Source organism: Pseudopipra pipra, chromosome 6, assembly GCF_036250125.1.
Source record: "Pseudopipra pipra isolate bDixPip1 chromosome 6, bDixPip1.hap1, whole genome shotgun sequence".
NCBI classification, from domain to species: Eukaryota; Metazoa; Chordata; class Aves; order Passeriformes; family Pipridae; genus Pseudopipra; species Pseudopipra pipra.
The window spans coordinates 30,419,822-30,447,524 of NC_087554.1; the positions used below are offsets into that span (position 1 = coordinate 30,419,822).

Below are 27,703 nucleotides of genomic sequence, written 5' to 3' on the forward strand. Positions count from 1 at the left end.
CAGAAAGGATATTTGTCTTCCTATCCAGCTGAGAAGGACTTCTTCAGTCCTTTTCAACTGATATGGCATTGTATCCTAGAACTATCTCTGCCAGCTCCAGCAGTATCCCTCTAGAAGCACCCCGGGAACCCATGCAAAGAACTGGGGTATGCACGTCTGGGGAACAAACCCAGTGAGAGACAGAGGAGAGGACCGGCAAGGAAGGATGCTCTTTTCCATTAGAGGAAGTTAGGGGGAATAATAACTGGCTGAAACACTTGTTTCAAAATGGATTTTATTCCAGGCATTAAACAGATTCTGGCACATGCTTTATGAAGAAAAAGGAAAACAAATCTGGGTTCCACATAAATTACATCTGGCAAAGAGCAACTTACAAGTGAGTGGGGAAAATAAACCTTTCGAAATTGATTTCTGTACAACAGGAGTTTCAGCTCCTCTTAAATAAACCCCCATTGGTTCACAGCACACAGAATTACATTGGATGTTCTGATACAAAACCAGCTGTCTTTAAAGGCATTACCAATGCAAATGCTCTGTCTTGACAGTGTAGGGGGCTGCTTAAAATAAACAGGAAAACAAGAGTGAGCAGCTGCTTGTTCTAATTGTTAAAGAAACACAACACTGGGACAAATCTGGGGACTCAGTCAAAAACCCTACCACAGTCCTGTTCCAAAACATGGCACTGCATGGACCTTGGAGAAGAAAGCAAGGGAAATGGAAAGTATGCTAATAATGAGTTTGGACAAGACTTTGTTTTTTCTGAGGAGAAGTTCAGTTCGCCCACTTGAAAGCAGACTTTTTAATGTACCTCCTTTTCAGGAACGGCTAAAATGCATTGGAAACCAACGGCTTCCAAAAGTGTGGGGAGGTCTATGTCTAGATAGAGCAGTGGTTCGGCTGAAAGCATACTGAGCAGTAGGGAGCTGACCTCAGGAGAACATGTCCAAAACCAGGTAGAGTTTTATTTTTTAACTCCTAACTCCAGAAACAATTTGAGTTATTGACATCTAGCATATTGACATCTAGCATGTCCACCTCTTCCCCTTTCTCCCCAAGGCCAGCTCACAGCCCCAAATGGCTGCCAGTTTACCCTCTGTCAGGAGGAGAGCAGTAGCAAGAGAGGTACAAATCAACACAGCTAGTCCAGGTGTATCTGCTCCAGGAGCAGTCAGTAACCTCCAAAAGTGGAGCCAAACACACAGTCAAGGGCAGTAGCCATTGTACTGACAAGAGCCCTTTGAATCAGGCCTGGCCCAGAGCTTGGAGACCGTATAAAAGCAGAGCTTCTGTGGTCTGCAGCAGTCAGGAGAACTGTCTGTAGAGGAGCTGGGTCCTAGTCCCAGAACGGTTATGAAGAAGGAACTGCAAGAAAGCCGCACACACAGTGGGAGCAAGGAGGAAGGAGCAACACCTGGTGGAGGAGTGAACATGCTGTTAGCTGCAACCCTTAAGCTGCTGGAGAGTAAAATGAGGGAAGCTCAGATGGTCCACTTAGGATGCATTTTGACGAAAATACGCAATCCTTTTGCACTTCATTGTATACAGAGCATCCGTACAGTACCTGCTCCGTGGCACTTCATCTCTCTTTGCATCACCATTTTTCAATCCAGGTATGTGAGAATTTGGCTGTTCCTGTTTTCTGTTGTATAATGATGCCATTCTGGGAGTAGCATCTCACGTATATTCTTGATTAAAAATGCAATAGCTAATAGGATGGCATTTCTCCCTTTGATGGATCTGTCTGTCCTACCCCCTTTCTATTCCTACGCTATTTTCCTTCCTTCTCTGCTCTCTTCTGACCTCAGTGTTTCCAGCCCAAAGTATCTCTATACAGGGAAAGAGAAATCACCACAGAGTCAGTGCCCCCATTCCAACACGGAAGTGCAGCTGCACCATTCTGTAATGACCAAATGGAACTCCCTCATGAGTTTTCACAGTGCAGGCAGATCACTCTTCTAACTAATCAGTGCCAAGATAGTGAGCAAATGTCAAAGTGAAGAGGGAGACAGGAAAAGAGCTCCTGCCACATGACAGATTTAAGTTTTTAAAACCAAGAAAAAAAAGCATTGTCCCATTCTCACACAAGCACTTCTGAGCACGTGCAACATATGAAGAACAGTATCTGTTCTTTTGTCAACTGTTTGGGCTAATACCAAGCTAAGATAAAGAATTAAAAAGAGATACAAACATGATCAAAAGCAGCCAGCTGTTCAGAATCCAGATGAACAACCTGTTTCTTCTACATCAGATCATAAAGGACCCAGGCAACCAATTGCCTAATGAAGGTGGTCCTACCATCTGGTTCCCCAGTCAGGCTCTTGAAAAAGAGGGTTAGTTTACAAAACCTAGCTCAAGAGGAAAATTTAACCGATTTGAGTAGGAAAAGGTAAGGCGGTGGGGAAGTTTTTATTTATTTGAATAGGTAAGTGTCACCTGGCAGGTCTGAAAACCCACACTCAGCTAGAGCTGACTGATAACTGGGAGCAAGACTGGGATGCTAGCTTGTCTTTGGTATTTCCAGAACGCAAAGGAGAGATCTCTCAGGGGGGGCCTGCGCTGTGGCAGCATTTGTGCAGGGGACAGTTTAGGCTTCACCAGCTAAGGTGCTCACTGGGAAGACAGAGGGGTGTCAAAAGTAGGGCAGCCACCAGCCTTTTTGCCTCCTCTTTCTGAGGGGGAAAAGCAACTAGACAGAGGGACTGGGTGGCTTGTCATGCCAGGCTGTGTTCACAAGGACTATGCAGAGCTAGAGAGCCAGCACGAGGACTGTGGTCCTGCCCAGCCAATAGCAGGAAGTCTGCTATGACCTAGGGGCTGTCCCCTTCTGCCTCTCACAGCGGGGAACTGGGTGGATTCCTGCCACAGGCCTGAGCCATATGCAGTATCACTGTCTGTGTGTGCTGCCCACATAGCTCTGCGCATCACCTGGGGTGTGGAGTGCAGTGGGTAGTGTCTGGTAACACCAGGAAGAGCAGCCAGAGAACAGTCTCAACTTCCCTGACATCCCAAAGTGCTGGCACCTGTTTCTGACTGGTTCCATCAGAGCGTGGTACCCTGAACTTGCAGGCTGGGATCACTCTTGGAGGCAGGGCTGGCCTTCCACAAGTAAAAAAGCTGAAAGGAAGAATTCAACAGGGAGTAGTCCCAAAACAGTCCCTGGTAACGCTGCTAAAACAGATTGTCCCTTTTCCATCTCTCTTGTCAGCATTGTGCCAGCCTCAGCACATTTGGCTGTAGGGCAGCTACTGTAGGCAAAGGATGGAATGGGTCCACCACAAAGAGGTGACAAACCTGTTCCCAGGGTCTGCTAGTTCTTTCTCAGCCTCTCCACTCATCATGATGACTATTCTGGCCAGTCCTCACTGACAGTGAGGTAATGAGAGAAAACATAAAGGATGCGTGACGTTAGAGCAAAAAGCCAGGGAAGCCAAAGAGCTACCCATGTTTGTACAAGCATAGCCTAAGCTGCTGAACTGAAGGTCATGGAATCTGGATGCAGAAAAAGGAAAGGATGGGGACAGTTGCAAGGTACTTCTGGTCACTCCAAGTATTGGGCTGGGTCCTCCCCCATCTCTGGGTGCAGCTGTGCATGGGCATCAGCTACAAAGGAGAACTTAAGACAACAGATGGGAAGATTTCAGCAACTCTCCCGATCCATCTCACCCCCAGCTTCTTCTCTGAAAAGCTCAAAAACACCAAGTGCTCAGCTGAAATGGTGGCTTACTGATGGGCACAATGAAAACGTTTAGGGTCAGACATACAAAACCATTCCTTCCTTTCCAATCCCCCTCTGTTCCCAAAGTCTCATGCACAAAGAAACGAAGAGATCTCTGTGCTACCATCATGTTGCTTGTAGCAGCTCCCACTGTTGGCCAGGTACACCTGCTTGACAAGGGTTGGTGACCATTCTTCCAGATTTGTTTTCCAGGCAGAGACCACTGACAAAGTGTTGAATGAAACTGCCTTTCATCTTCCACTTCTGTGAGAAGACACAGAAAAAACATGCTGTTACTTCCATTTCACCACACAACTGTGCCTTCAAGCTGAAGGTTGAGCCTAAATATCAAGTAAACCTCAACAACTGGAGAGAGTGAAAATCTGGGTATGGACAGCATCTCCAAATCACTGGTTTCCTGTATTAACGACATCTGGAGTTAGGTAGGGTTAGGGTGTAGCTGAATTATAGGGTTAGATATTCAGAAGCATCTAGAAGGCAAACAACACTAGTGGTCACAGCAACAAGCCTGACAGATTTCAAAGAGTGTATGGACAATGCTCTTAGGCACATGGTGTGATTCTTGGGGTGTGCAGGCCAGGAGTTGGACTTGATGATTGTGATGGGTCCCTTCCAACTCAGCATATTCTATGAACACAAGAATCAGCAAGTAGTGACATTTTCAAATGCATATTATAATTTGCAGTCTCCCTGCCATTCTCTGTCCTGCATCTCCATGCAGCCAGATACCTGTCAAAACCTGAAACCCCTCTATGGTTTCTTTCCAATCCACAGAGAGCAAAGCATTGAAAGGTCTCCCAACACAGAAAGAAATACGTCCACACTTCCTACTGTTCACTGGATCTCTCTCTCTTCCATGTCCCCTCATCTCTTCTCTCATAAAATTCAAGATTTTTGTGAGCACTACACTGAAAGCTCTTCATAGTTCTGCACCTTCTCAGCTGTCTCTTCTTCATAATTTTATTTGCCCTGTCAACATTTCAGTTTATAAGTATGCATTTGACAGCTTCTCAGTGCATATTGCTCTGCTTTCTGCAGTGCTTTCCTCTGGGTCTGCTCCCCTCAGAGCATATGCACAAGGTCCCACATGCAACCCTTTCCTGAAGGTCCACTTTGGTTGTGCTGCTTGTCGGGAAACAGAACATATGCCGTAACCTTGCACTGCAAATTCTGCTGAGTACCTTCCATCCCTGCTAGAAAGAACTGGGAACATTGTGGCTAATAATGAAGACAAAAAAGTCAAAACGAGTCTGCGGGTTTGGAATCTCCCAGGTGAGGCAGTGCCATTCACCTCCAGTGGGACACAGCTGAGATCAGTAGGTTATAGGATTGAAGGGTCCAGGCTTCAGGGATTTTCCCATCATTCTTTTCAGTCACACAGATGACCCAGACAGAATTATGATCTGGGTGCTCAGTCAGTAAACATCTTAGGAATATTAGGAATATGTGTTGGTTAACCCATGAGACTGATGGAGAAAAATAAACAATTTGCAACACTAGTGGACTTCAAGGCTATTGCAGAAACTATATGCAAAGTGAATAAAAAAATTTCCTGCAATATCTGGACAATGTCAAAACCTACAAACATTTTAATTCTTGTGTAACATGGCAAAAACATTGCCACATGGTGTGTGGTTTAAGATATCCAGTTAGGTTCATATATTGCTGGCAGCTGCCCTCCAAATCTATGCACTGGTTATGTTTCTTGGAAGGCAGGGCAGTTGCAAAGCTCAGAGTAATCTGTTGCTCCTGTATCACATATTTCTTCAAACTAAGTACCAGAGGCAGCATCAATTTGCCAGTAGTGCTAGTCCTGTTTGACAGGATACTACTAAAGGAGAGCTTTTGTGCAGCGGGAAAAATCTGGTTTTAACAGGTAAGGGGGCAGAGGAATGCAGTGATGGTGGACAGGAAGCTACAATGCAGTCTGTGCACTACAATGCCCTCACCAGCTGCTGCAACCCACTGTCTACACCCAGAGCCATCTGGCTCCCATCTGGCAGAAGTCTCCCTACAAAGAGCTGAGGAAGAGTTAATACCATAAGGCAGCAGCTGCAATGATGGAGTGTAAAGCAGGAGGTCTCCTCCCCTAGAAAGCTGCACACTCTGCCCAGCTGGTGCGATCGCCGCATGACAGTGTTTCCCAGTGTCACAGACAACTCAGTGAAGAGTCTTTTGACCTTCTCCAAAGCCCACCTAGTTCCTTGTCCTCTACTCTCCCACCACCTCTCTGTATTTGTGAATTCCCAGTCTCCTCCTTCGCCTTTCCCTATGTGGGTACGAGAGCAATTACTGAGGCACACTGGTTTTCTTCTTCCTTTTAGCTGTTCAGGAGAAAACTAGCACCACTGGAGGCTTGCTCATTTTATTCCTCCAGATTAGAGACCTGCTGCTGTGGCATCTTGTCCATGCTGAGCAGGTACCCACTGTGAAGTCTGTAGGGAGAGTCTGCAGCCACAGCAGGACACCAGTAAACGCTCACCAGAGCACATCTGCTGCCGCTAACAAACTACACCAAATCAATCAGCTTCTCAGTGAATAATACCACTGAGAAGCATAGCATTTCAAGTCACCCCAGGCCTCTTTGTTCAAAATAAAATGGGACAAGGATGGGGAAGGGGGAGGAGGAACACTGAGAAGATGAGAGTTGAAGATAAGGCTTCCCTGGGCTGCAGGGAGGTGCCATGTATGTTTAGTATAGTATAGTATGGCCAGTCTTCGCGAACGAAGATTTGGGAAAGGTCATTACCCTTCGAGCCTGCACAGTGGATTTTTTAGGTGAGACACAGTGTGCGCTGAACTGAGCCCACCCTTTAATCCTAAGGTTCATCTGCTGGGGCCGAGCGAGCTCGGACAGTGGCAGTGAGGTCCTCAGGACGTAGGTTTGTTTAGAGTGACCTTCTCTTAGATGGATGGCCTTACAGGGCTGATGGGCTCCATCTGCCCGGAAGGGTTCCCTGACCGGGAATCGAACCCAGGCCACGGTGGTGAGAGTGCTGCATCCTAACCACTAGACCACCAGGGGGCCCCTGCCATGTATGAAGCTGTTATAAAACACACCAACAGTAAAAGCCAAAGTAGGGCTCCTCATCTCACACAGAAGTGGTACATTCAGAATGATGGATTTTACCCTTTCTGGTCAGAAACTGTGCTTTGCTGCCCTTCACGAGATCCCAGAGCAACCCCCCCGACTTCACCTGAACCTTTCAGAAGACCCCCCTGTCTGACTGTCAGACCACAGAATTACCAAAGACAGCCCTACATCCTGCCCTGCAGGGACACATCATATCTCAGACCCTTGAGGAGGGTGGGCAGTAGGAATGGGTGGAAACAGGAGGTGGGATGCTCATCTCCCCCTGTCAGCCACCTCAGAACTGGGCAACTTAGTCTAAACTAGTTCCCTCATGACATACTTATGGAGGAGCCCAAGGTACAAGAACCTTCTGGCACAGCCCAGCTTTCTCCACAGACCATACAGAGAGCCTGGACAGATAATTTTAAATGATGCCAATAACGCCCATCTTCAGCAAAAAATAAACAGAGCAGACACCTTCTGCATACACAGCCAAATGTTACAGGGAGTCCTCTACTCTCCTACACCAAGACATTATGACTTGGAAGTAAAGCTTTTGGAAGACACAAGCATTGCAAAATCTGAAAATTTTTGGCATGAAAATCCTCTTTGGTCTCCCTTGCTTGTGCAGATGAAGATAATACAGTTTACTGGTCAGAGTAGATTTGGAGTGAAGATGGAGGGGGAAAAAGAAAAAAAAAAAAGAATCCAGATTTTCTTTGAAACATTGTGTCTTGATCCTCTTCCCCCGTGTCAACCAAAAATTTCCACACTTTTTTTGTAAATATCTGTCTCCATCTTTTTTTGTCTATCATTTCAAAGTACTTTGAGGAGGCTGGATAGAAGCACTCTATGTGCAAATTACCAAAAGTCAGAAACAGCCAGTCCTCTTCTACCCAATATATACAAGAGCTGAAGCTGTTTACACTAGTATAATTTTTCAGGGTAATCAAATGTTTTCTTTTAATTCCCAATAATCCAGGCAATCCAGGGGTTCTCTCAAGATCCTGACCATGAAACACAGCAGAGTTGGCCCAACTCAGGAAACACAGCTGAGAAAGGCAGATTTTGTTGATGAGGATTGAGATGCTTCAGACAGAAATCTATGGAGAGCTGATAACTGGAATAGCCAAGGATGCTACAAGTTGCAATTGAATGCATTTGCAGAGCCATAGGCAGCCTGAAGGTGGTCATGAAGATGATGAACAGTAAATTTTAAATATATGAGCAGACAATGTGATGGAAAAGCTCAGACCAGGATCCAGCAACTGCTGTCTTCCTTTGAGCACCTAAATTTGTAAAACTAAGAATCACAGTTGAGAGAAACTCTTGTCTCCTGAAAACTGCTTTCAAGCTGCAGCATACTGCCAGTAACCTACTTATTATCATGAAGACGCTGAGTCAAGTGCTTTCAGAATAAACAGGCTTTCACTCCTTCTCTTTTCTGATACTCTATATAAAGTTGCATTAATCTTCACTTCAGATGACATGATACACTGAAAAGCAAAGTGGGAAAAATTTCCTAATTGCATACAAAAGGATACAGGACTTCAAATACTGTTTGTCTCACAAGAAAACTTGGTGTCCTCATTTTCAGGCTGAGGTCGCATTCCTTCAGCACATTTTAATGAAATATAGTTGTTTAATAAGATTTCTCAGCATGCTTCTTGTTCCGTTGGGCAATACTGTGCCAATGTTTCTCATTTTCATTCTCTTGTTTTAGTGTCTGACTCTTGCTTTGCCTTCTATTTGTCCTCACTACAATACAAATTAAAATGCCACTCCCACTGTCAGTCAGAGCCAAAAATAAAGCTAAAGGCAATAATTTATTGTGCATTCAACTAAAAATTCTATTCCCCAAATAACATTATGGATAACATCCATCTGGTTAGAAATCTACTTCTGATTATGCAGAATAGCTTTTGGCTGGTCTTCTGCTAGCAGTGCCAGCTGTTGCTGTTGAATGATCAATGTGATCATGGTGCCAAATAGATTTAATTTCTGACTTCTTTCAACCCAAGGGAGAACAGTCTGACAGAACCAAAAACCATCTAAAGTTTAACTATTCTCTCATATCCTCCTGCTTGCAAAATTCCAGACTTATTTTGAGGTAATACCCTAGATACAACTCATAATAGTCTAAGGGCTCTGCTAGAGTATTAGCTGTATGTTAGATGGAACTGGTGTCAGCACTCAAAATTAACAACAAAATTAGCTGCCCTGTGGACAACAGCTGTGTAGCATGGGCACAGATTCAGTATGTTAGAAAGCAGAAACCAACTTTAGGAGCTGTATGGTGCTGTCATAAGAATCTAACTAATCTACTCCAGTGACACTAAAAAACAAAGTTATCACGTGTGTCATCTTTTGTCAGAAATCTTGCTTTTTCATGACTCAGACACAGACATGAAATCCAGATCCAGAAAAGTCCAAACATCTTTCACCACAGATCTCTGATGACAATGACAGCAAAGATGTTCAAAGCTGGACTTTTATTATGTTGCCATCTCCTCTTAGAATATTGTCCATGCGATGCATGTTTTTCAGGCTCACCCTCTTCCACTTAGCCCACCTACTCAGGGCTCTTCCTTGTCACTTCCAGCTCTCTGAAGTAGCTCAACTCCCCTGCCTCCACCCCCAGTGAGCTCCTCTGACTTTCTGAGAAGTCCACTTGAACTGAGAAGTGGATACACCCATCTGCAGTTTGGAAACACTGCTCTCCCCCAGTACTTGCACTTTGGGCTGTGAGTATCCACGGGGAGATAGGCGAGTTGTAGGGCAGCTGAGGGCATTTGTTCCCTCCAGCTTTGCTCTTTCTTGAACATCAACCTCTCAAATATCAGGAGGAGAGAGAATGGGATAGTTTGCAAGATGATTGGCTTCTAGCTAATTAAAATCTAATGTCAGTGTGAGCAACAATTACTGTTGTGTTTATGGAAGGGAAGAACCATAACAACATTCCCCAGGAACACAACAAACTTGAGCACTGCAAGTAGAACTGGCTTTGTAAGTACAAATCTGAAATGGGAGTTTGGGACTACAAAAAAGACCCCAACATTTAAAAGCATTTCAACCCAAATTAAATTAAAAATTCAAATGCATTTCTCCCACCTCATCCCTTCAGCTGCAAGATAGTTTGGGATGGCAGCTGTAATTCAAATCAATCTCTAACTATTTGAAATGCTTAAACAAAATCCTTGCTTACAGTCAATTGGTTAAATCATCTGCTAGGTCAAGTCCTTGATTTAAGTGCAGTTTGTTCACATAAGGTAATGGAAAACAACAGCTCATATCCTTAAGTATGTGTGCCTGTCTTTATAATGAGCCTGTATATAATCAACACATCAAGACTCAATAAATCCTATTCCAACAGCAGAATAAGCCTGCTTGTGTTACTGTGAATTAATCTCTCTTCTGGCTGACAGAGCTTGGACTCCACCCTCCTTGAGGGACCCTTGTCCTTCCATGACAGGGGACAGGGAAAGACAGCTGATTTTGGCAGCTGCTAGAATTTTTTCTGCTCCCAGGGAGGAAAAAACTGCAAGGCACATAAGGGGAGGCTAAGTGACCTATTTACACAGCAAGGGGGTGAGTGATTACCACCAACAAAAAGGAGCAGGCAAGCACAGCCCACCTGGGATATCCTTGCAGACTTATCTGAACTTAAAGAGTTTCCCTGTGTATTTATGGTGACAACTCTTAAAGACATTTTTGCATTAACCAGTCCTCCAGAGGAAAGTCTACACAGGTTTCCCATAAACAGGCATGACTGGATTTCAGTGCTTTCCTTCAGGAAGTACTAATTTCAAGGATTCATATAGCATTAAAAAGTACTGACAAAAGAGGATACTACTAAGGACTCGTAGCAAGCTGAGCCCTCTCCTAACTTTGGGCTATCAAAATAACAGACACGTCAGAAAGCACAAAGTCAGCATAGCCTTAGATGACAGAAAATTTGTTCTCTCTTGGTGCAGAGGGAAGCACAGCAACTAGGAGTGAAAAAAGCCCAATCTGCTGTCTGCCAGTGTTGTGCTGTCACCTTTTGTGTTTGGCCCAGTTCTGATAAAAAGGCACATCACATCTCTATTGAGGGCACCCTGGCCATTGCAGAGGCCACCTCTCACCTAATGTTGTAAGGCAAAATGATTGATTTGTCCTGACAGATCAGGGATGCACATCTTGGAAACACCATAAGTCACAGAGCAGCATTTTGTCAGGAACATCGCTGCTGTGTATTTTTCCTCCAGGGAGCAGTTCGGGTGGAACACACTGTGCTTTATGCCAGTCAGCATTTCTCAAGTGAGCTGCACACACTTAGTTTTAAAGGTCTGTTCACATGTCCAAAGACAGCACAAAGAACACAGTTCTCTCACTTCTAAATAAATAAACAAACAAATGATAGCACACACCATTGTTCCCTTAGGTTTCTCAAAGCATTTGCCTTACCTACCTCTCTCTGATGCCGTGCTCCATCGATGCACCAATCTGGCTGCACATTATCACATTCAAGAAGCAAGGTTAGGGTGCTACTGAGCTGGAGCTAACCATGCTGCTGAGGGCCCAGGCAGAGCAGACACACACATACTGCACATCCTGCTCTGATTGCAAGCAATCTCATACATCCAAGCTTATGAAATACATCAGAGATGGAGATGGAAAGGACTTTTATATGCTTTGATAGTACTAGGTTTGTCCCTGCTGGCTGCACTGATGTAGGAACACCGGTATGTGGCAATGAAGGGATTAAAAACAGGCGCACCTACCTGTCTGCCATCTTTTTGATTGCAGGCTTCCACTGTGATTTGAGAGCCAGTAGAGAAGGAGGTAATGGAAAGACACTTGTCCTGCTGTCTAATTAAAGGGTCACTGAATACCCACTCCTTTGGAATAAGAAAAAGAAAGGTTCCATTAGGATTACAACAGTGATCAGAGGAGGGAGAGAGTTTTTTCCATCAGATATTAAAAAACCTCTATCTTTTGTTCTATTCTTATCAAAGGCTCCCTGGGAAGACTACCACAGCAGTCTTCACCTGATCAGAAGTTTATGCTCAGGCTTGGTGCACCATGACCATTTCAAAGCCTGCAGCTAGCTCCCCTCACCATCTGAGATGTCAGATTAACCTTGGATCCCATGCAACTCTTTGCTCTGCAGCTTTACAGATTCAGGACTACAAAGCAAGGAGGACCCTGAGCCCTGACTTACAAGACGTGCAACTGCTTCTGCACATTTTGCAGCAGACATGTTCTGTAACAGGTATCCTGGACCTATAGATTGTCAAGCGAAGCAAAACACATGCAAGCATATCCATGTATCATCAGCACACATAAAGGACAAGCTGCTTCATTTTTCCCTCTGACTAGAGGGATGCCTGACCCAATCAACTATTATTACTGTACTTTCCCCAAGGAAGAAATACAAAATGCAGTAAATTTCAGAGATTTCAAATGGTAATGATATGGAACAATGAGTCAGATTAAACGGCATATTGAATGCTGGCTGCAAACTAGTTTCTAACAGTTAACAGATGTGAATATGTGTTTTCTGGCATAAAATATCCTACTGTGACCCTTAACTTTCTCAAGCTGCTTCCCTGCTGCTTTTAATCGCCAAGAGAAGAGGTTGAGTGCAGATCTTCAGCTCACATAAACCAGTACAGTTCCACAGCAGTTAGGAGAGCTGCACCATATTACTGCAGCTGAGATCTTAGCTATTTAAACTCTATTTGGGCTTTAAATTGAAACACATCTGTAAAGCAGCACAATTCAAGTTATCTGCAGCTACAGCTAAACTGGCAGACCAAGGAATGTTTCTGATCCTGGGAAAATCTCTTACCCACATGCTAAAGTATTAGCCAAGAACAGCCATGGAACGACTTTGGTGGGTTGGACAATGAAGCAGAGCACATCCGAGCAACGATCTGAGTGGGAACAGCTACATGACTTAAACCCTGGTTGCACATCTACTGCACAACTTGTCACCCCCGGGGCATTCGAGCACTACCTTTCGTCTTTGAGTGATGGAACTTCCTACACTATGCCTGACTGCTGAGTCTGTTGAGCCAACAAAGGTCTAAGAGATGGGCACAGCTTGTTCTTCTGCTTGTGATTAAAATCATTCTTCCAAATGGCCAAATTCTTCCTTCATTCACCTCCATACAAACCCACCAAGGACAGAAATGCCTTTTCAATCTCAGGTAATAAAAAGGGTAGAAGCAGGAGCAAAGCACTAAACTGAAGCCTGCCTTACCTGAGTGACAGGTGGATTGTTCACTGTCCCTTTACAGTTTCCCATGACAGCCAATATATTCCCTGTGGTATCCTGTGCCTGAGACTCCAGGCAGTTTCCTCCTTGTTTAATTATTCCTGGAATCAACTCCTTTTCAGGAATCCTTGAAGTAAAATGACAGTTGCATGGTACTTCATATACAGAAATGTCCAAAGCACTTTCACATTTATAAGGGCTTAACAGGCCCCTGACTGAAACACAGTCCCCTATATTTGACAGAAAAGGAACAATATTATGCTATCCATTTGAAATATATGGAGGAGGCAAAAGTCAAAGGAGAACTTGGTCAAAGGACTGGTATCTTTTTGTTTCAGAAGGCATATCAGGATCTTTAGGTATACCCCAAGCAATTTAATGTGTTGATTCTGAAATTCTGAAAGAGGCCATTTCCAGCAAAAAGCTATATCCACACTGATTTACCCCGCTTCTGCCTCCCCTTTTTTCAGTCTTCTCCCTACTGCTAACACATAATCATTGTCTCAATGGTAGGAATACAGGTAAGGTCTGTCAAAGCCAGACTACAGCTGGATGTTTTAGCCTCCACTCATGTTAGCCACAGACTGAGATGTAAAGGTGTGTTGGATAGCATGTGTTAACAAACACAGATCTATCCAGGCTACCTCCCAGCCTAGCAAGGGCACAAACACTACTGAGTCCTGACCCAGGGCAGGTAAAGTCATAGGCATTCACCAGAGCTTTCTCTGAATCACCCACACCTCTGCACTGAGGCTGTCCAGCTCTACTTGGCTCAACTACCTCCAGGCAGAGCATCCAACGGGCAGAGACCAAGTCATAACTGGGAGGGATGTAGTGCTCTGGCACTCATCCCCACCCTGCACCTCTGAAAACACCACTGTTGCACATCTCCAAGGGACAGCTATGCAGGGCAGAGCAGAAGGCTCCCAGAGGCAGGAACAACAAACCTTTTGCAGAGTTGTGATGATATATGCCAGGAAAACACAGGAGGTTTCTCACCAAAAAGAAGAATTGAGGAAAACCTTTTCTAAGCATAAGTCTTTCCTTTGTCCACTGCCGTCAAGGCTCAGCTTCTCATTGTGACCCACCTCCCAAATCCTTCAGAGATTTCTCCAAGTGAAAAACTGACTCACTTGAGCTCAGGGTAGACGTTCTCCAGATACCACTGGAAGGATTTACAGTTCAGTTTGCGTCGCTGCTCCATTCGGTCTGCAACACTGGAAACACAAGCAGTTGTTGAGGATAAGGCAGTGAACAGGAGGGAGGGGAACAATGAAGATTAGCCAGGAGGTTTGAGGGAGATTATACGACGTTTTGCCATTACTCATTCTCCCACAAAGCTGTTGCTGGGTTCAGAGCACTAGCAGTGACCTGAGGTGAAAAGGAGAGAGGCAAGTGGCAAGAAACAAAAATGGAAGAAAGCTGTTCTTCCAGAAAGCTCTTCTTCCACTTCCTTTAGCTCAGAGTGATGGCAGGGCCCAGGTCCTACCTTGTTAAATAATACATTGTAGTAAAACTACTGTAGGATCAGGAAAGCACTTCTGCCTCTGAGTGCCCCTGCAGACACATATCATGAAAGTCGTACAGTGATCAGCTGCTGAAAAGGCCTAGAAAGTGTTTGTGCTCAGGTATGCACGTATGATTAATCTGTGTGTGCTAAAGAGTGTCTCTAGCTCATGGCAGCAGCTCTAGGCTCAGGCTGGGTTTCAGACCTGGAGAACTTAGTTATTTGTTCTTAAGCTGTTTGGGGAAAGGGAATAGTATAAGGGGAGACTAACTCAACATCTCAGTAACTGTCTGCTGCACCAGTCCTCACATTGCTGATTTGCTTGGCTTTAGCTGGCTGAACAAGAGAATTTCTCTCAAGCAGTCACTCTCAAGTGGGGTTCTGCAGGGCTCCATCTTAGGCCCTGTGCTCTTCAACATCTTCATAAATGACTTGGATGCAGGACTGGAGTGGATACTGAGCAAGTTTGCAGATGACACAAAACTCAGAGGAGCTGTTGACTTCCTCAGAGGCAGGGAGGCCCTGCAGAGAGACCTCAACAAATTAGAGAACTGGGCAATCACCAACCATATGAAGTTCAATGAGGGAAAGTTCTGGATATTGCACCTGGGATGGGGCAACCCCATATGTTCCTACAGACTGGGGAATGAAATGCTGGAAAGCAGTGCCACAGAAAGGGACCCTGGGGGTCCTGGTCAATGGCAAGTTGAATATGTGTCAGCAGTGCCCTGGCAGCCAGGAGGGCCAACCCTGTCCTGGGGGGCATCAGGCAAAGCATCGCCAGCCGGTCGAGGGAGGGGATTGTCCCGCTCTGCTCTGCACTGGGGCGGCCTCACCTTGAATATTGTGTGCAGTTTTGGGCACCACAATATAAGAAAGACATTAAGCTGTCAGAGAGAGTCCAAAGGAGGGCAGTGAAGATGGGGAAGGGCCTTGAGGGGAAGCTGTATGAGCAGCAGCTGAAGTCACTTGGTCTGTTCAGCCTGTAGAAGAGGAGACTGAGGGGAGACCTCATTGCAGTCTACAACTTCCTTGTGAGGGGAAGAGGAGGGGCAGGCAGTGATTTCTTCTCTGTGGTGACCAGTGACAGGATCGGAGGGAATGGCCTGAAGTTGTCAGGGGAGGTTTAAGTTGGATATTAGAAAAAGGTTCTTCACCCAGAGGGTGGTTGGGCACTGGAACAGGCTCCCCAGGGAAGTGGTCACAGCACCAAGGCTGACAGAGTTCAAGAAGCGTTTAGGTGATACCCTCAGGCACATGCTGTGACTTGGATATGCTCCTGTGCAGGGCCAGGAGTTGGACTCAGTGATCCTTGTGTGTCCCTTCCAACTCAGCATATTCTGTGATTCTGTGAGCAGTGAAACCAGGAGCTTTTGTCTTCAAGCTGTAACACTACATTTGTGTGTTGGAACAAATTTCAACTGTACTTATGCAGCTTGCCATCCTCAGCCCCCAGAGGCCACTGTACATACACATGAGGCCACACACCTCAGGAAAATGTACTTAGATTCTATACACCAAAATTGTGGGGAAGGAGGGTCCATTATAGGCCCCGTTGTCAGTGATGGTGTCAAAGGGATTTCCATTCTAAAATCTAGATATAATGGTTCTAGATTAAAGTTCACAGGATTGTTACTACAGGTCAAGAAATTGCCTGAAATCAAAGCCTTACACTTTGCTCCAGCTCTTATTCAGCCAATGCTACCACTAAAGTCACTAGGAAGTCTGTGTGAACAAGAGCTGCAGGTTTGGCCCCTAAAACATGAGCAATATATCCATGTACAAAATGCAATAGTCCGATTTCCCTCACAAGCAGCAGGGTTACTTGCTATTTGGCCCCAGTCCAGCTGCTGCAGTCAGCTCAAGGACAGATAAATCAGGCAGGCAAAGCTATTTGTACCAAGATATGTAATGCATCATGATAATAAAGCACAATGTACAGCAAAAAAAGTGACCTGCTTGTCATCAAATAAGAAGGACATGCATCATTACCCAGTGCACATAGCTACACATTTGAGATACAACCACATTTGCCAAGTCCTTACACTGATACAATAGCCATTTGTTCACAGGGCAGATACAACCCACAAGTATACAGCACTCCTGGGATTTTTACATTTATTTGGGATTCAAAGGGGTTTGATAGCACAGAGAGCAAGCTCTCCTCTCATCTCAGTCCATCACTGATTTCTGGGTCACAGAGAACGGTTAAGCCTGTAACAATGAATCCCATGTGGCCTGAAGATAGCTTTAGCAAAGGTGCTGTAAGGAGCACAGTTCTGCACAGATTGTGTTTCTGAATGACATGTCTCACCACTGGCCATGTTCTCTCCTGCCCTACGAACCAGGCAAACTACCCATTCACTCATCAGGAAAGAGGGGAGTGCACCAAGTGCAACCTGCCCCATGTGCCAGCCAGCTGTGCTTGCCCTGAGATTCTATCCACACAGGAACTTCAGGTCAAGCTCTAGTAACTGCATAGCTTGCATTTCTAGAACAGCTGCACGTTGTGTTAAAAAAATATTCATATCAATCCACTTAAAATGTTTGGTCTTTTAATTTCATTACAGATCCCTCTGGCCTTCTGCTAACAGATGATTTATGCAAAGTTACTGGAGGAAAAATAAAGGGAATTAGAAGCAAACCTCATTAGCCAGACACTCAAACTACAACCTCCCTGGCAAGCAAGCCTTTTAGAGCATCTCTGTTTCTCACGCTTAGCCCCAGAGAAGATCTAAAAACTATTTGTTGCTACCAAGCGTTTTACCAGAGCCTCTTACCAAGGTCTGGGGTCAGCTTACCTTCCAAACGATTTCCCAATAGCAGATGGCCGGGCCTCATAGTAGTACTGCTTGTATTCATCCATCCACACCTCTGCTGTGCGCTTGGTGTTCCTGCAGGGGGGTGAGGAGATGATTTGCTGAGTGCTGTCGGAGAACCTGCCCTCCCAGCGAGCAGGTACTGACTGGGTGAGCAGAACTAAGGCCTGTCTGCCAGGAGGGAGTGGGGGATGGTCCCAAATATGAAACACACTGGGCAGTATGGATGGATAGAGATTGAATGTGTTAAGTCTACAAAGCCTTGCAGGAACGCTTCTGTTTGGAAGTTAAAATTTTAATAGCCATAGTTTACCATGACTTTTTCACACATACTCCCTCTGCAGAGACACCTGGACTGACTGTCACCATCCCACTCATTTACAGTATTCCTTTCCCCAGATTAGAATAACACTATTGGATAATTCAGCTTGGAATGCACTTCTGCCTAACATCTAACATTCTGCCCAAAGCAGACTAGCTTCATATTAGGTCATGTTGTTCAGCGTCTTGACTGTCTGAATTTTGAAATCTCCAAGGATGGAGATTTCACCGCCTTTCTGGGGCCCTGACACAATGCTTAACCACTCTCATCGTCAAACACTTTGTCTCAACACTCTTCCCTTCCCATCTATCCTGCAGTAGAAGTTGTCCTCAGGGCTTATCTCAGAGCACATACAGCTCAGAGACAACAGAGATAACTAAGGACTGCCAATACACAGGCACATGTCATAAGGCAGTATCCATGAACAGCCAGAGTCTCACTCTGGGGTACTGTTCCCCCCTCCACTGCAGACTGAGGAGGAACAAAACACACTAATACAAACAGAGAAGGGAACGGGTTTTGTTCACAGAAAACAGCAACTCATCCTTCCCTTGAGAACAGATGCTCAGCCACAAGCTGTTCTCTGTTACCAGGCAGAAACACAACAAAGAATTCAGGCTTATTTAGACATATCCAACACGAAGGTGATCTGGCTGCTACCAGGAACTACTCAACACCTACTTGATGTAAGTCAGTGCATTGCCCTCAGGAAAGTCATAGGGATGGCGCTTCCTGAACACGTGTCCCACTCGACTGCAGGGAACGATCTCCAAGCTGCCACCACACATCCACACTCGGAAAGAGAGCTCTGGAAGAGACCCCAAGAGTCATACAGATACAGGCAGATCGGCAGCAGTTCCAAAAAGGGCAACTTCCTTGCCCCTCTGCTCTAGATGTATTGCCTGCAACAGCAAAATCGGGAAAAGCGATGCCATGGTGAGAGCGGAGAAACTGTTCTCCCTTTGTTAAAATGGAGGCAACCCTTGTAGCTCAGCTTCCTAGCCTTCTCCAGTCCTGCTCCTCTTTAGTTCCCTGAGCATTTCAGTGAGACACCTTTGCATCTGACCAGGTCATTGAGGTTTCTGTCAGGCCTTCAGGGTGGCATTTGTCAACAGTGAGATCATTGCCACACCCACCTTGTTCTGGACTCCTGTAACATTCCTCCCTGCACATAGATGGAATTAAAAAAAGAATTACTGTGTAAAGCAAATCATGTGAGGAAGAAAGGGAGTTTAGAAGACAAAGAGAAAGAAGAGAACAAGATGAGGGCATAGAGATTCAACGTCTAGAGCAAAGTCCTCTCCCTTATACCTCTAGGTTATCCACCCTACAATGGCTTCTTGTTCTGGTTGGGTCTATTTCTAATTTAACAAAAAAAAAAAAGAAAATAAAAAAGAAAATAAGTGGATGACTGTGTTACAATTTATCAACAGTTGCCTCTGCTGGGGAAGCTGCTCAGAGCAGATATGAGTCTAATGGTATGACTATAAAAATATGGAGAGAATCCTGCTACTTGAAGAAATCCACCCTATCCTGAAGCTAAATTCAACATTTTGGTAAAGGATTAGAAGAACATGGAGCTTTGATGTACAGGCACTTATTTGCATCACAGAAGATATGTGACCTTGCTCAAGCTTATGAGTCTGTCCTCGCAGATTTAATCACTGCCACACCAGAGGGGTTTTCCACTCACATTTCATGTGGTGATGAGAAGAGAAGAAGGAAGAAGGAAAATGTAAATTAGCTGGGTAGTTTGGTAGTCCTTACCAAAAGCGCTTCAGATTGTATAGACTACTTCAAAAATTTTACGCAGTTGGGATCTCCCTCCAGTAATGCCTGAAGTATGTGGCTCTGATGTTTAGAAATGAAAAAGAAATTATGCATCCAGATCTACTGGATGTTTGAAAGCATATATACACACTAACATCTTCCCAACCTTCATCTTCGTCCATTGCTTTCCTCTCTGCACACTGAGAGAGGTTGTTAAACAGTAAGTTGCAGGGTGGGGGAAGGTGGTGCATTTAATCTAGCTTCTAAGTAAAAAACCGCATTTTACTATACCGTATTTTGTGGCATTTCTTACTATCTCTTGTCTCTCCTTGTCTCTTTTCCTGAGTTTATTATTTTCAGTTTCTTTTCAAAAGGAAGTTCCAGATTTGAATAGAGGAAGGGTTTTAAAACAAAGAAAAAAAAAGCCCAAGACATAAGTTTATGTCTGGTGGTGTGTCCAGCTGGCATTTGCTCTCCTGGAATGAGGTTCTGACTCACTCTGGCCTACAACAAAACTATAACTCTCAGTCTAGCATGTGTAACTTAAAGTCTTGTCCATTTCCCAAGAGAGGATTTCTCATGCCATCTTAGACACACAGACAGACTGCGTGTCCAGGTTTGTAAATGATAGAACTCTTTAAAGAAGAGGCAAAAGAATGCAGATTTTGGACACATCAGAGAAAATGAAGACCAAACATAACTTATTAAGGACTTTCATCCATCCTCTGATGAAAAATAGAACTTTTTGCTGTACATTTTTCAGGAAGTGACCTAGTCTATATGTGTTTTAAATTACTTAATCACTGTGTTTTTTCCCCATCACAGTGGAAAAAAGGGGATTTACCAGCTCACATCCAGCTGGAAGGATATTTAAGCAGCTGGTAATTGCTGCCTGATCATTTTTGTGTACCTGCTGTGTGTGTAGAGCTCGTCCAGCTCTGTGCCCTTCCCATACATTCTCTTATCCTATTTCCTCACACAAAAAAAGTCTCAAAGTAGTTTATTAAAAATGGCCTTTGTGAGCAGAGAATGGCCCATCCCACCCACCCAAATTAGTCAGAACCCCTCTTCCACCTCATCTAAAATGATGACCTAATCCAAACAGTTTCTTTCCACTCAAAACTGTAATTTTAAGTAAAAATAGTGTTTCAGAATATTATTAATAGTTTTCCTTAATCAGAAACCCCAGTTTTCAATTAAGTATGGTTAACATTTTTTTTACAGAGGCTAAATTAACCATTCTGAATTTTTCAGGGAAAATTAATATTTCTTGTTGTCAAATACAGGTTGGTTTCTATCCCTCTGCATTCAACAGCAACAGGCTCAACAGAGGATAAGAGACAAGTGATGGTAGACACAGAATTTACAGGAAAACCACGTAACAAGGCAAAGCTGGCAAGCCCTGTACATGTTGCTGAGTCTCACACAGCCTGGCCCAGCCACTGCCAGGCTTTACAAGAGCAATTTCAAGGAGAGTGAAGCAATTCTGTGGAGGTTTTGAACAGCTCTACCTGTAAGAATGGCCGTGAGTGTGCAGATAATTTACTGCTACTTATGGCAGAGAGCTCTGCTTATTATCATACTACTGATATCATACAGACCAAACAACAACACTGGGCTCCCAGGTGGGCAGAAGCAGACAAACAAAAACCTAAAGAAATATTCTTTCTCCCTGGTGAGGCTTACACCTTTTACAGAGTTGCAGCTCAGAGGCTGGCAGAATGTCCAAGTAGCTGGCTCTGCAGCTGAAGCAGGGCTAGTGACAGCAAGGAGCTGAGTCTGGCTGTGCAGAGGAGCCCAAGGGACAAAGAAGAGGGGATCTTCATGCCTGGGTAAAGGCTTCTTGGCACAGTGCTTAGCTGATGCTACTAGCACTGTTGAGATCCCAATGCCAGCCCCATGTAATATCTCTTTTTAATATAATGAATATCATAAAACTGAAGCAAGACCTGAGAAAACAGAGGACACAAGCACTTATTACTAAATATTTTGCTTTTAAAATGTGGTACTTTGATATTCTCCTATCAGCCCAAAATATTATTTCCTGGTTTCAGAAAGCATTTCAGAAACAAGCAGTTCTCCCAGCTGTGTTCAGAGAAACAAAAGTTTCCTCTTCCTGACTAGTTTGTTCTTCCTAGTTGGTTCTCCGGGTGCTAGAAAATACCATACAAATTCTTCTTTAAAGGGTTTTATTTACAAATCTGTGACATTTATGCAAGCTGTAGAAATAGAATTTTCTTTAGCAGTGTTAGCTACAGAAAAATCTACTTAAGTTAGTGCAAGACAGCATAAGGCTTTTATCACTTCAGCTCCACCTGCACCATTTTTAAATGAATGCCCCAAATACTTGAGGTCTCCATGAACCTCTCTTTGCCTCTTCTTGCATTTGTCACTAACATCTGGTGACATTGCAGCACCCCTTCACACAGATCAAAGAGAGATTCCTGGAATGTCTGTGGTACCATTAAGTGCAAGGACACAGGTTTAAGCACCATGCCCTATAACAGCACTACAGTGGACAGACTACACTGGGCCTCTGAATGCTTTACATGTTTGTGATGCCCTAGTCTGCTTCTAAACGTTTGCATTCTGAATCTATTTGTAATCAAATTTTGTTTACAAAGACACTTGTTTTATTAGGAAAAATATCTTTCTGACCTGTCAAACTGGGAGACCAACTCAGACTTATCTACGAGAGAGGAACAGGTATAAGAGACTGTAGGAGTGGCTGTCCACTTCAGAGCTGGAGCAACACAGACTGTCATGTGAAGAACTGGAGGAATGTTCTCCAAAAAGAAGCAACCATTTAAATTTCAGGAGGTTCCTCCTTCTTTCTTGTACTGTGGAAGCACCTGTATAATAGCACATATGCCTGTAAGAGAGTGTAGCCCTGATTGCAGAATGTCTCCACTTTATGCTGACAGCAATAACAGCTCCGACCACCATGGGGATTACCTGGCCATGTCCCTAACCTTACACTGACATACAGACCAGATCTCTCAGAAGAAGAATTCTGGTAAGTGATGAAGACTGGGAAGAGGTTCTGCATTAGTGTGCCATTCCCTTGAATGACAATTCCCTACACTTACCAAAATTTTCTCCTCCCCAGATGTCCATTTGAGTATCATATTTTCCCAGGTGGTTAAACCAGGACTTGTCAATCACAAAGATGCCTCCTGCTATAACAGGGGTTCTGGAAGAGAAAACAGAAGCCCACAAAATAATCACAAGTATATGTAGCACCACAAGCTTAATTTTAGAGGGCAGACAATTTATCCAGCCCTGACAAATTTTACCTCATATAAAAGAGAAAAAGAGTAGAGTTGGGAAGTGAACCTGCAGCAAGTTTCTGAGATCCATCTTACTAGATCATTCTCCTGCCTTTGTTAGATGGTCCTGCAAGCACTACAGGAGTAATGCTGTGTCTTTTGCATTTATACAAATATTCACAGTATGAAGGAATGACAGGGGCACTGTCTGATGACTGTGTTCACCAATTAGACACAGTGTGACAGGCTGTTGCGTTTATTGCTCTGCTGTTACCAAGCTGGTTGCCTCTGGCGTGCAAAACAGAGGGTCACAAATCACACAGAGGAGTTAAATGATACTTTTATATTACAAATAGGGAGCTTTATGCCTATACAGACAAGCACCATGACTTTTCATATCAGGATTTGTTACATTCTACATGTTTCAGAGCCATGTACACTGCAGTGAGGCTGGCAACAACTGTCTCATCTGTCCATCGACATGCAGATTTAGGAGGTGAAAGTAATTCTGTGCCCACATTATTAAGTAAGATTCAGTTTTCCAATCTGCTTTACACCTGCTGGATGACTGTTTATCTGCTTCATTCCTTAAGTTTTCACTTGAAAGGTAGAGGTAATTAAAAAACCCCAAAGGGATTTCTGAGGCATTCAGTGTGTTGAGTGAGGGAGACCACAAGAACAAACATATAGAAGAAGAGGTGGCTTGTAGAGGCGGCATGCATGATAGTATATAATTCCTGTTCTTAAGAGGGTATTGACCTCAATGCATTCAAAAAATAACATGAAGAGTTTGTCATCATCAAGTGAACTCTCTGGCATTTTGTCCTCAGCAAGGCAGTCTCTGTACCCTCCTTGCCATACAGGTGAAGGCTTGGTAAAGGTGTTTGGAGGACTGTACCCTGTCCATCAGAGACAGTTACCTTATAGACTGAGTTGGGTCTGTTCTGGACATTTTCTGCTCTATAGGAATCTGCTCCCACTTAAAGTGAAGGCTCCAGTCAAACCCTGAGAAGGAAAAAGACACGTCAAATTGGTTTTGTTATTGTAAAAACAATACTACTAGCTTCAGTGATAGTCTCTACCTTTACATCACAAGCTATCCCTTTGTTCCTTCCCTGACCACCCTCACAGTCTACCCAAAATGGCAATAGTCTATCCTAATATAGATGTTAACAGCTTCTGTCTTGGCACCATCACCCCTTTGCATTACAGACTCGTCCTCAATTTAATTCCACATCTTCAGGAGAGTGTTGTCAGTGTGAAACGTAATTGTATTTCGGCCAGTCTGTCTTACACTTCTCTGTCTGCCAAAGTTATGAGGTTTAATAAAGTGGGATGTGATGTATTCTGGTAACAAAGGCCTGAAGATCATTGCAAATATCACCTCTTTCAAGGCTACTTATAGTTGGCCTGTGTGGGTAGTTGAGCACAGCACAGTCACTAACTTCATATCATTGTTGAGGGTAGCCAGAGAAGAGGTAGCCCTTGGCCGCAAGCAGGGCAGAAGTGAACCCCAGCCACAGAACAGGTAGAAGGGCATCAGGCACTGAGGTGACTACAGGAACAGCTGCAGGGGGTTCAGCTGCAGGGCAGAGGTGAAAACGCTTTGAAGAAGATGCCATGAGATAGTCTGGCAGATCAAAGCAGCAACTGGAAGTGCCTGTCAAGACTCCAGTGTACATGTAGCATAGGGACGGCATGGTGAGACATCTAATCAATTAACTAAGTCCTGAAATTGCAAAATGTTATGACAGTGATGCAAGCTCAAGCGGAAAACACTAGTTTTGTTCTAACTCTGCAAAAGACTTTGCAAGTTGCAGAGAAAAAAGGACAGAGAATCCATCAGGAAAGATCATCACTGTTTTCTTGGAAAGCTGAAGAGAACATAACTTATTTTTCATGCACCATCCCTCAGGCCTAACTTACACAAGCCATTCATTATACCCACCTCCCCTCAAATCGGCTGATGCTGCCAGGTAGGCAAAATTATCCAGGCTGATAACATCAATAATTGGACTCACCACTCGGGTATAATCCTGAGGGAGAGAGAGCAAGGGAGAAAAAAAGGAATCAGGCTTTTCTTGTATGTCTGGCAAAGCTGCCAGAGATCAGAAAACACAAAATGTGCCACACAAAGCTGCACATGTAAATAAATCTTTGTCTGGTTTCTCCAGTACGGTTCTGGTAGCTGCACAAGGGAACCGTGGCCACTACATCCAAATGTGGAGACAGTGGGTAGTAGCCAGTTGCACTCCATGGATATGGGAAATGGAGTCAGACTCCAATACCCAGCAGTGCTGCTAAGAAACAGCTATTTACTTCCTACCCAAGTCACAGGGCTTGAATCACGGTCCCAAAAGTTTTGTGCTTGCTTTTGATATCTACCGACAGCATACTTTCTGTTAAGCCATCCTTGAATTAACTCATTATCATCAGTTTAGAAATTATCAAACCCCTAATAAAGTATCTTCATAAGAAATACTATGAATCAAGACCCTACACTTAAAAATCATATTGCAAACATTTTAATACATATAATACATTATATAAATTACAATATTAAGATATTGTGAGTACTTTATCGCCATTGAGGGGTATCGATATTTACAGTTTTCCTTTGCAATCCTTTTAGTAAGTAGAAGTTGAATAGTTTTTCAACATCATAGCACAGGGCATTAAAGACAGTCTTGTGACAGCTGACACATAAGATGAAACCGAGCTGCCAATGCCACAAACAGCACCTTGTTATCAAACAGCTGCCAACATCCATGCCTTTCCTATCAAACCTTCATTTGGTGCCTTGCAGTAGTTCCTCCTGATGTTGCACACGTATTCAGGATGGGGCATCCTAGGTGAGAGTTATCATTCATGTTTATTCCCCTCTGTGCTGTGATGGTTGCCCAGAGAGAGTGTGTTTGCCCAGCCTGAACCCCTCAGCACGCACCTGGCAGCCTGGTGCACCAGCCTCTACTCCACCAGTCAATGCCAGGACTGGGTAGGGAAAGACTGAAATCCGAACTAGGGTGCATATCAGAAATGTAGGAAGTACGTCAGAAATAGGCTGACTTGAAATCTGCTCACTAAAAAAATTAGTATATTAGAGTCAGCACCCAAGATTTTGCAATTTAGATCTTTCACTGAAGAAACTAGTGAGGTTCTTTCTACTTAGGGACCCCTATGCTGCTGCTGCAGCTTAACTTAAAGACCAATAGTAAAGTAAACATTCATGGGCTTCAGAGACAGAGAATTTATTGAACAGGAATAAAAAGCAGAAGCTTTTTTAGTTATCAATCCTGAAATTTCACCTTCTTCTGCTCCTTCATATTAAGCCAATCAGACATGGACAAAAAGCATCATTAAAGTCTCCATCCCTTCTCCTGGGGCTCATTACTCCATTGTATCCGCCTTTCAGAGGGGATCAATTACAGGCACTTGCAAGCATGGCTTGACTTTTCCCATCACCTCTCCCCTGCCTTCTCTTACAGCAGAGCTGTATGTCTCTCCCTCCAGCTCTCCAGGGCAGTCAGGGTGACAGCTGCTAATATTTCTGCCTCATTTTCACTCTTCCAGCCTCACATCTATCTTTTGCCAAGTGAACCATCAAAGGGACATCCCTGAACTCGCGGGCGGGTCCTCTGTGCTAGGAAGCTGCTGCACGCACATTGTGTATGTTGGCAGCTCAGTAGGAACATTAATGGAAGGAAAATTGTGGTGGTGACAAGGCAGAGGGGAGGGTCCAGCAGCAAGAAGGGAGGTGGAAACCATGGAAAAGTTGCAGAGTGTATGCTGTCAAAGTGGGTGTCCTATGTACAGGTGAACAGGACTAGGAAGCACGATGCCTGCAGGACACATGAGATACAAGTTGATGGTTCCAGAGTTTACCTTTGCATCCCATCACTCTGCACCTTCTGCCTTGGCACACTATCAGAATGTAGAAGCCCATTAGGGATCTCTTGCCCATCTAGCTCAGGCTGTACTTTCCTCTGTAACAGCCTGCCTGCCTTGGCAGGCTTTGTCCTCACCAGCACTGCTGATGGCATGTGAGGGCAGAGGATCCACCAGCACAAGTCAGGCAAGCTCCATCCATCCCAGAGGGGGATGTGGTGCTCACCTCTTTCACTCTCTGAAGCATTGGCTGCAGCCACTCACTGTTGACTTCACAGTGACTGTCCAAGAAGGTAAGAATGTCAGCAGTAGCCACTTCAGCTCCTCGCACCCGAGAGCGAATCAGCCCTACAGTGAGGAAAGGACAGCAAAGGAGCAGGAAGGTTAGGAAGGGAAATAGTTGAGCCTCCTTCAGAATAAATACTTTGTGGCTATTACAAGGGAAGAGCAGGTGAATCTCCTATATCGCATCTCCATCAGGAACAGAGAGCAGTTTTAGCAGGGCATCCTCTGGGGGCAGTCAGCTGAGCCCCCCCAGCACACAAAGAATAACTTCTCCTATCGCTTCTCTCCATGACACAGAACTTTCATCTGGCTCCTTCTCTTCCAGCTGTCCCTACAGATACCTTGCTGCTGCCTGCTTGCTGTCTCTTCCATTGAGCACCCTGCTCCCTCTCTTACCAATTCCCCATGACCAAATTCTACTTTCTCTCTCTGCCTTTCTTACTGCTTATCTGCTTTATTCCCATTTGTCCTTTATTATGCCCTGCAGTCAGAGATATCAGCCTGGCTCTCAGATGTCTCCTTACTTCCTTACAGACCATCCCACTATGTGGGAACACTCTTTGTGAACTAAACAGTGGTTCCCGTCTCTCCTTCTAGATCCTCACTCCAGGCCTGCTGTTCACTGACAGCTTTAGAAATAAACCAGCACATGTGAGTCAAACTAAAGGGCAGCTGGTAAAGTCAGAGTTACCATTTATGCATGCAGGAGATATATGAGAAAAAGCTTTCCTTAATTGTACCTCCTTATGATAGATATATGATTGTTTTTCCTTCT

The 27,703-nt window shown here is 44.4% G+C and overlaps 1 protein-coding gene across 3 annotated transcripts in view; it reads right to left on the reverse strand.

The window, feature by feature from the left end:
* Nucleotides 1-257: 257 nt before the first annotated feature.
* The window catches only part of GALNT16 (polypeptide N-acetylgalactosaminyltransferase 16), a 74,068-nt gene continuing 46,622 nt past the window's right edge, over nucleotides 258-27,703 (reverse strand). For 2 of the 3 annotated variants that reach the window (XM_064658294.1, XM_064658296.1), the window contains exons 6-15: nucleotides 26,870-26,991; nucleotides 24,707-24,794; nucleotides 23,679-23,763; nucleotides 22,579-22,682; nucleotides 18,401-18,527; nucleotides 17,380-17,472; nucleotides 14,205-14,288; nucleotides 13,057-13,198; nucleotides 11,573-11,689; nucleotides 258-3,979 (exon numbers count right to left, since the gene is read on the reverse strand). In XM_064658294.1, coding sequence (XP_064514364.1) covers nucleotides 3,842-3,979; nucleotides 11,573-11,689; nucleotides 13,057-13,198; nucleotides 14,205-14,288; nucleotides 17,380-17,472; nucleotides 18,401-18,527; nucleotides 22,579-22,682; nucleotides 23,679-23,763; nucleotides 24,707-24,794; nucleotides 26,870-26,991 — 1,100 coding nt within the window. In that variant the 3' untranslated portion in view covers nucleotides 258-3,841. The remainder of the gene's footprint in view (nucleotides 3,980-11,572; nucleotides 11,690-13,056; nucleotides 13,199-14,204; nucleotides 14,289-17,379; nucleotides 17,473-18,400; nucleotides 18,528-22,578; nucleotides 22,683-23,678; nucleotides 23,764-24,706; nucleotides 24,795-26,869; nucleotides 26,992-27,703) is intronic. The other variant, XM_064658295.1, reaches the window with a different exon arrangement.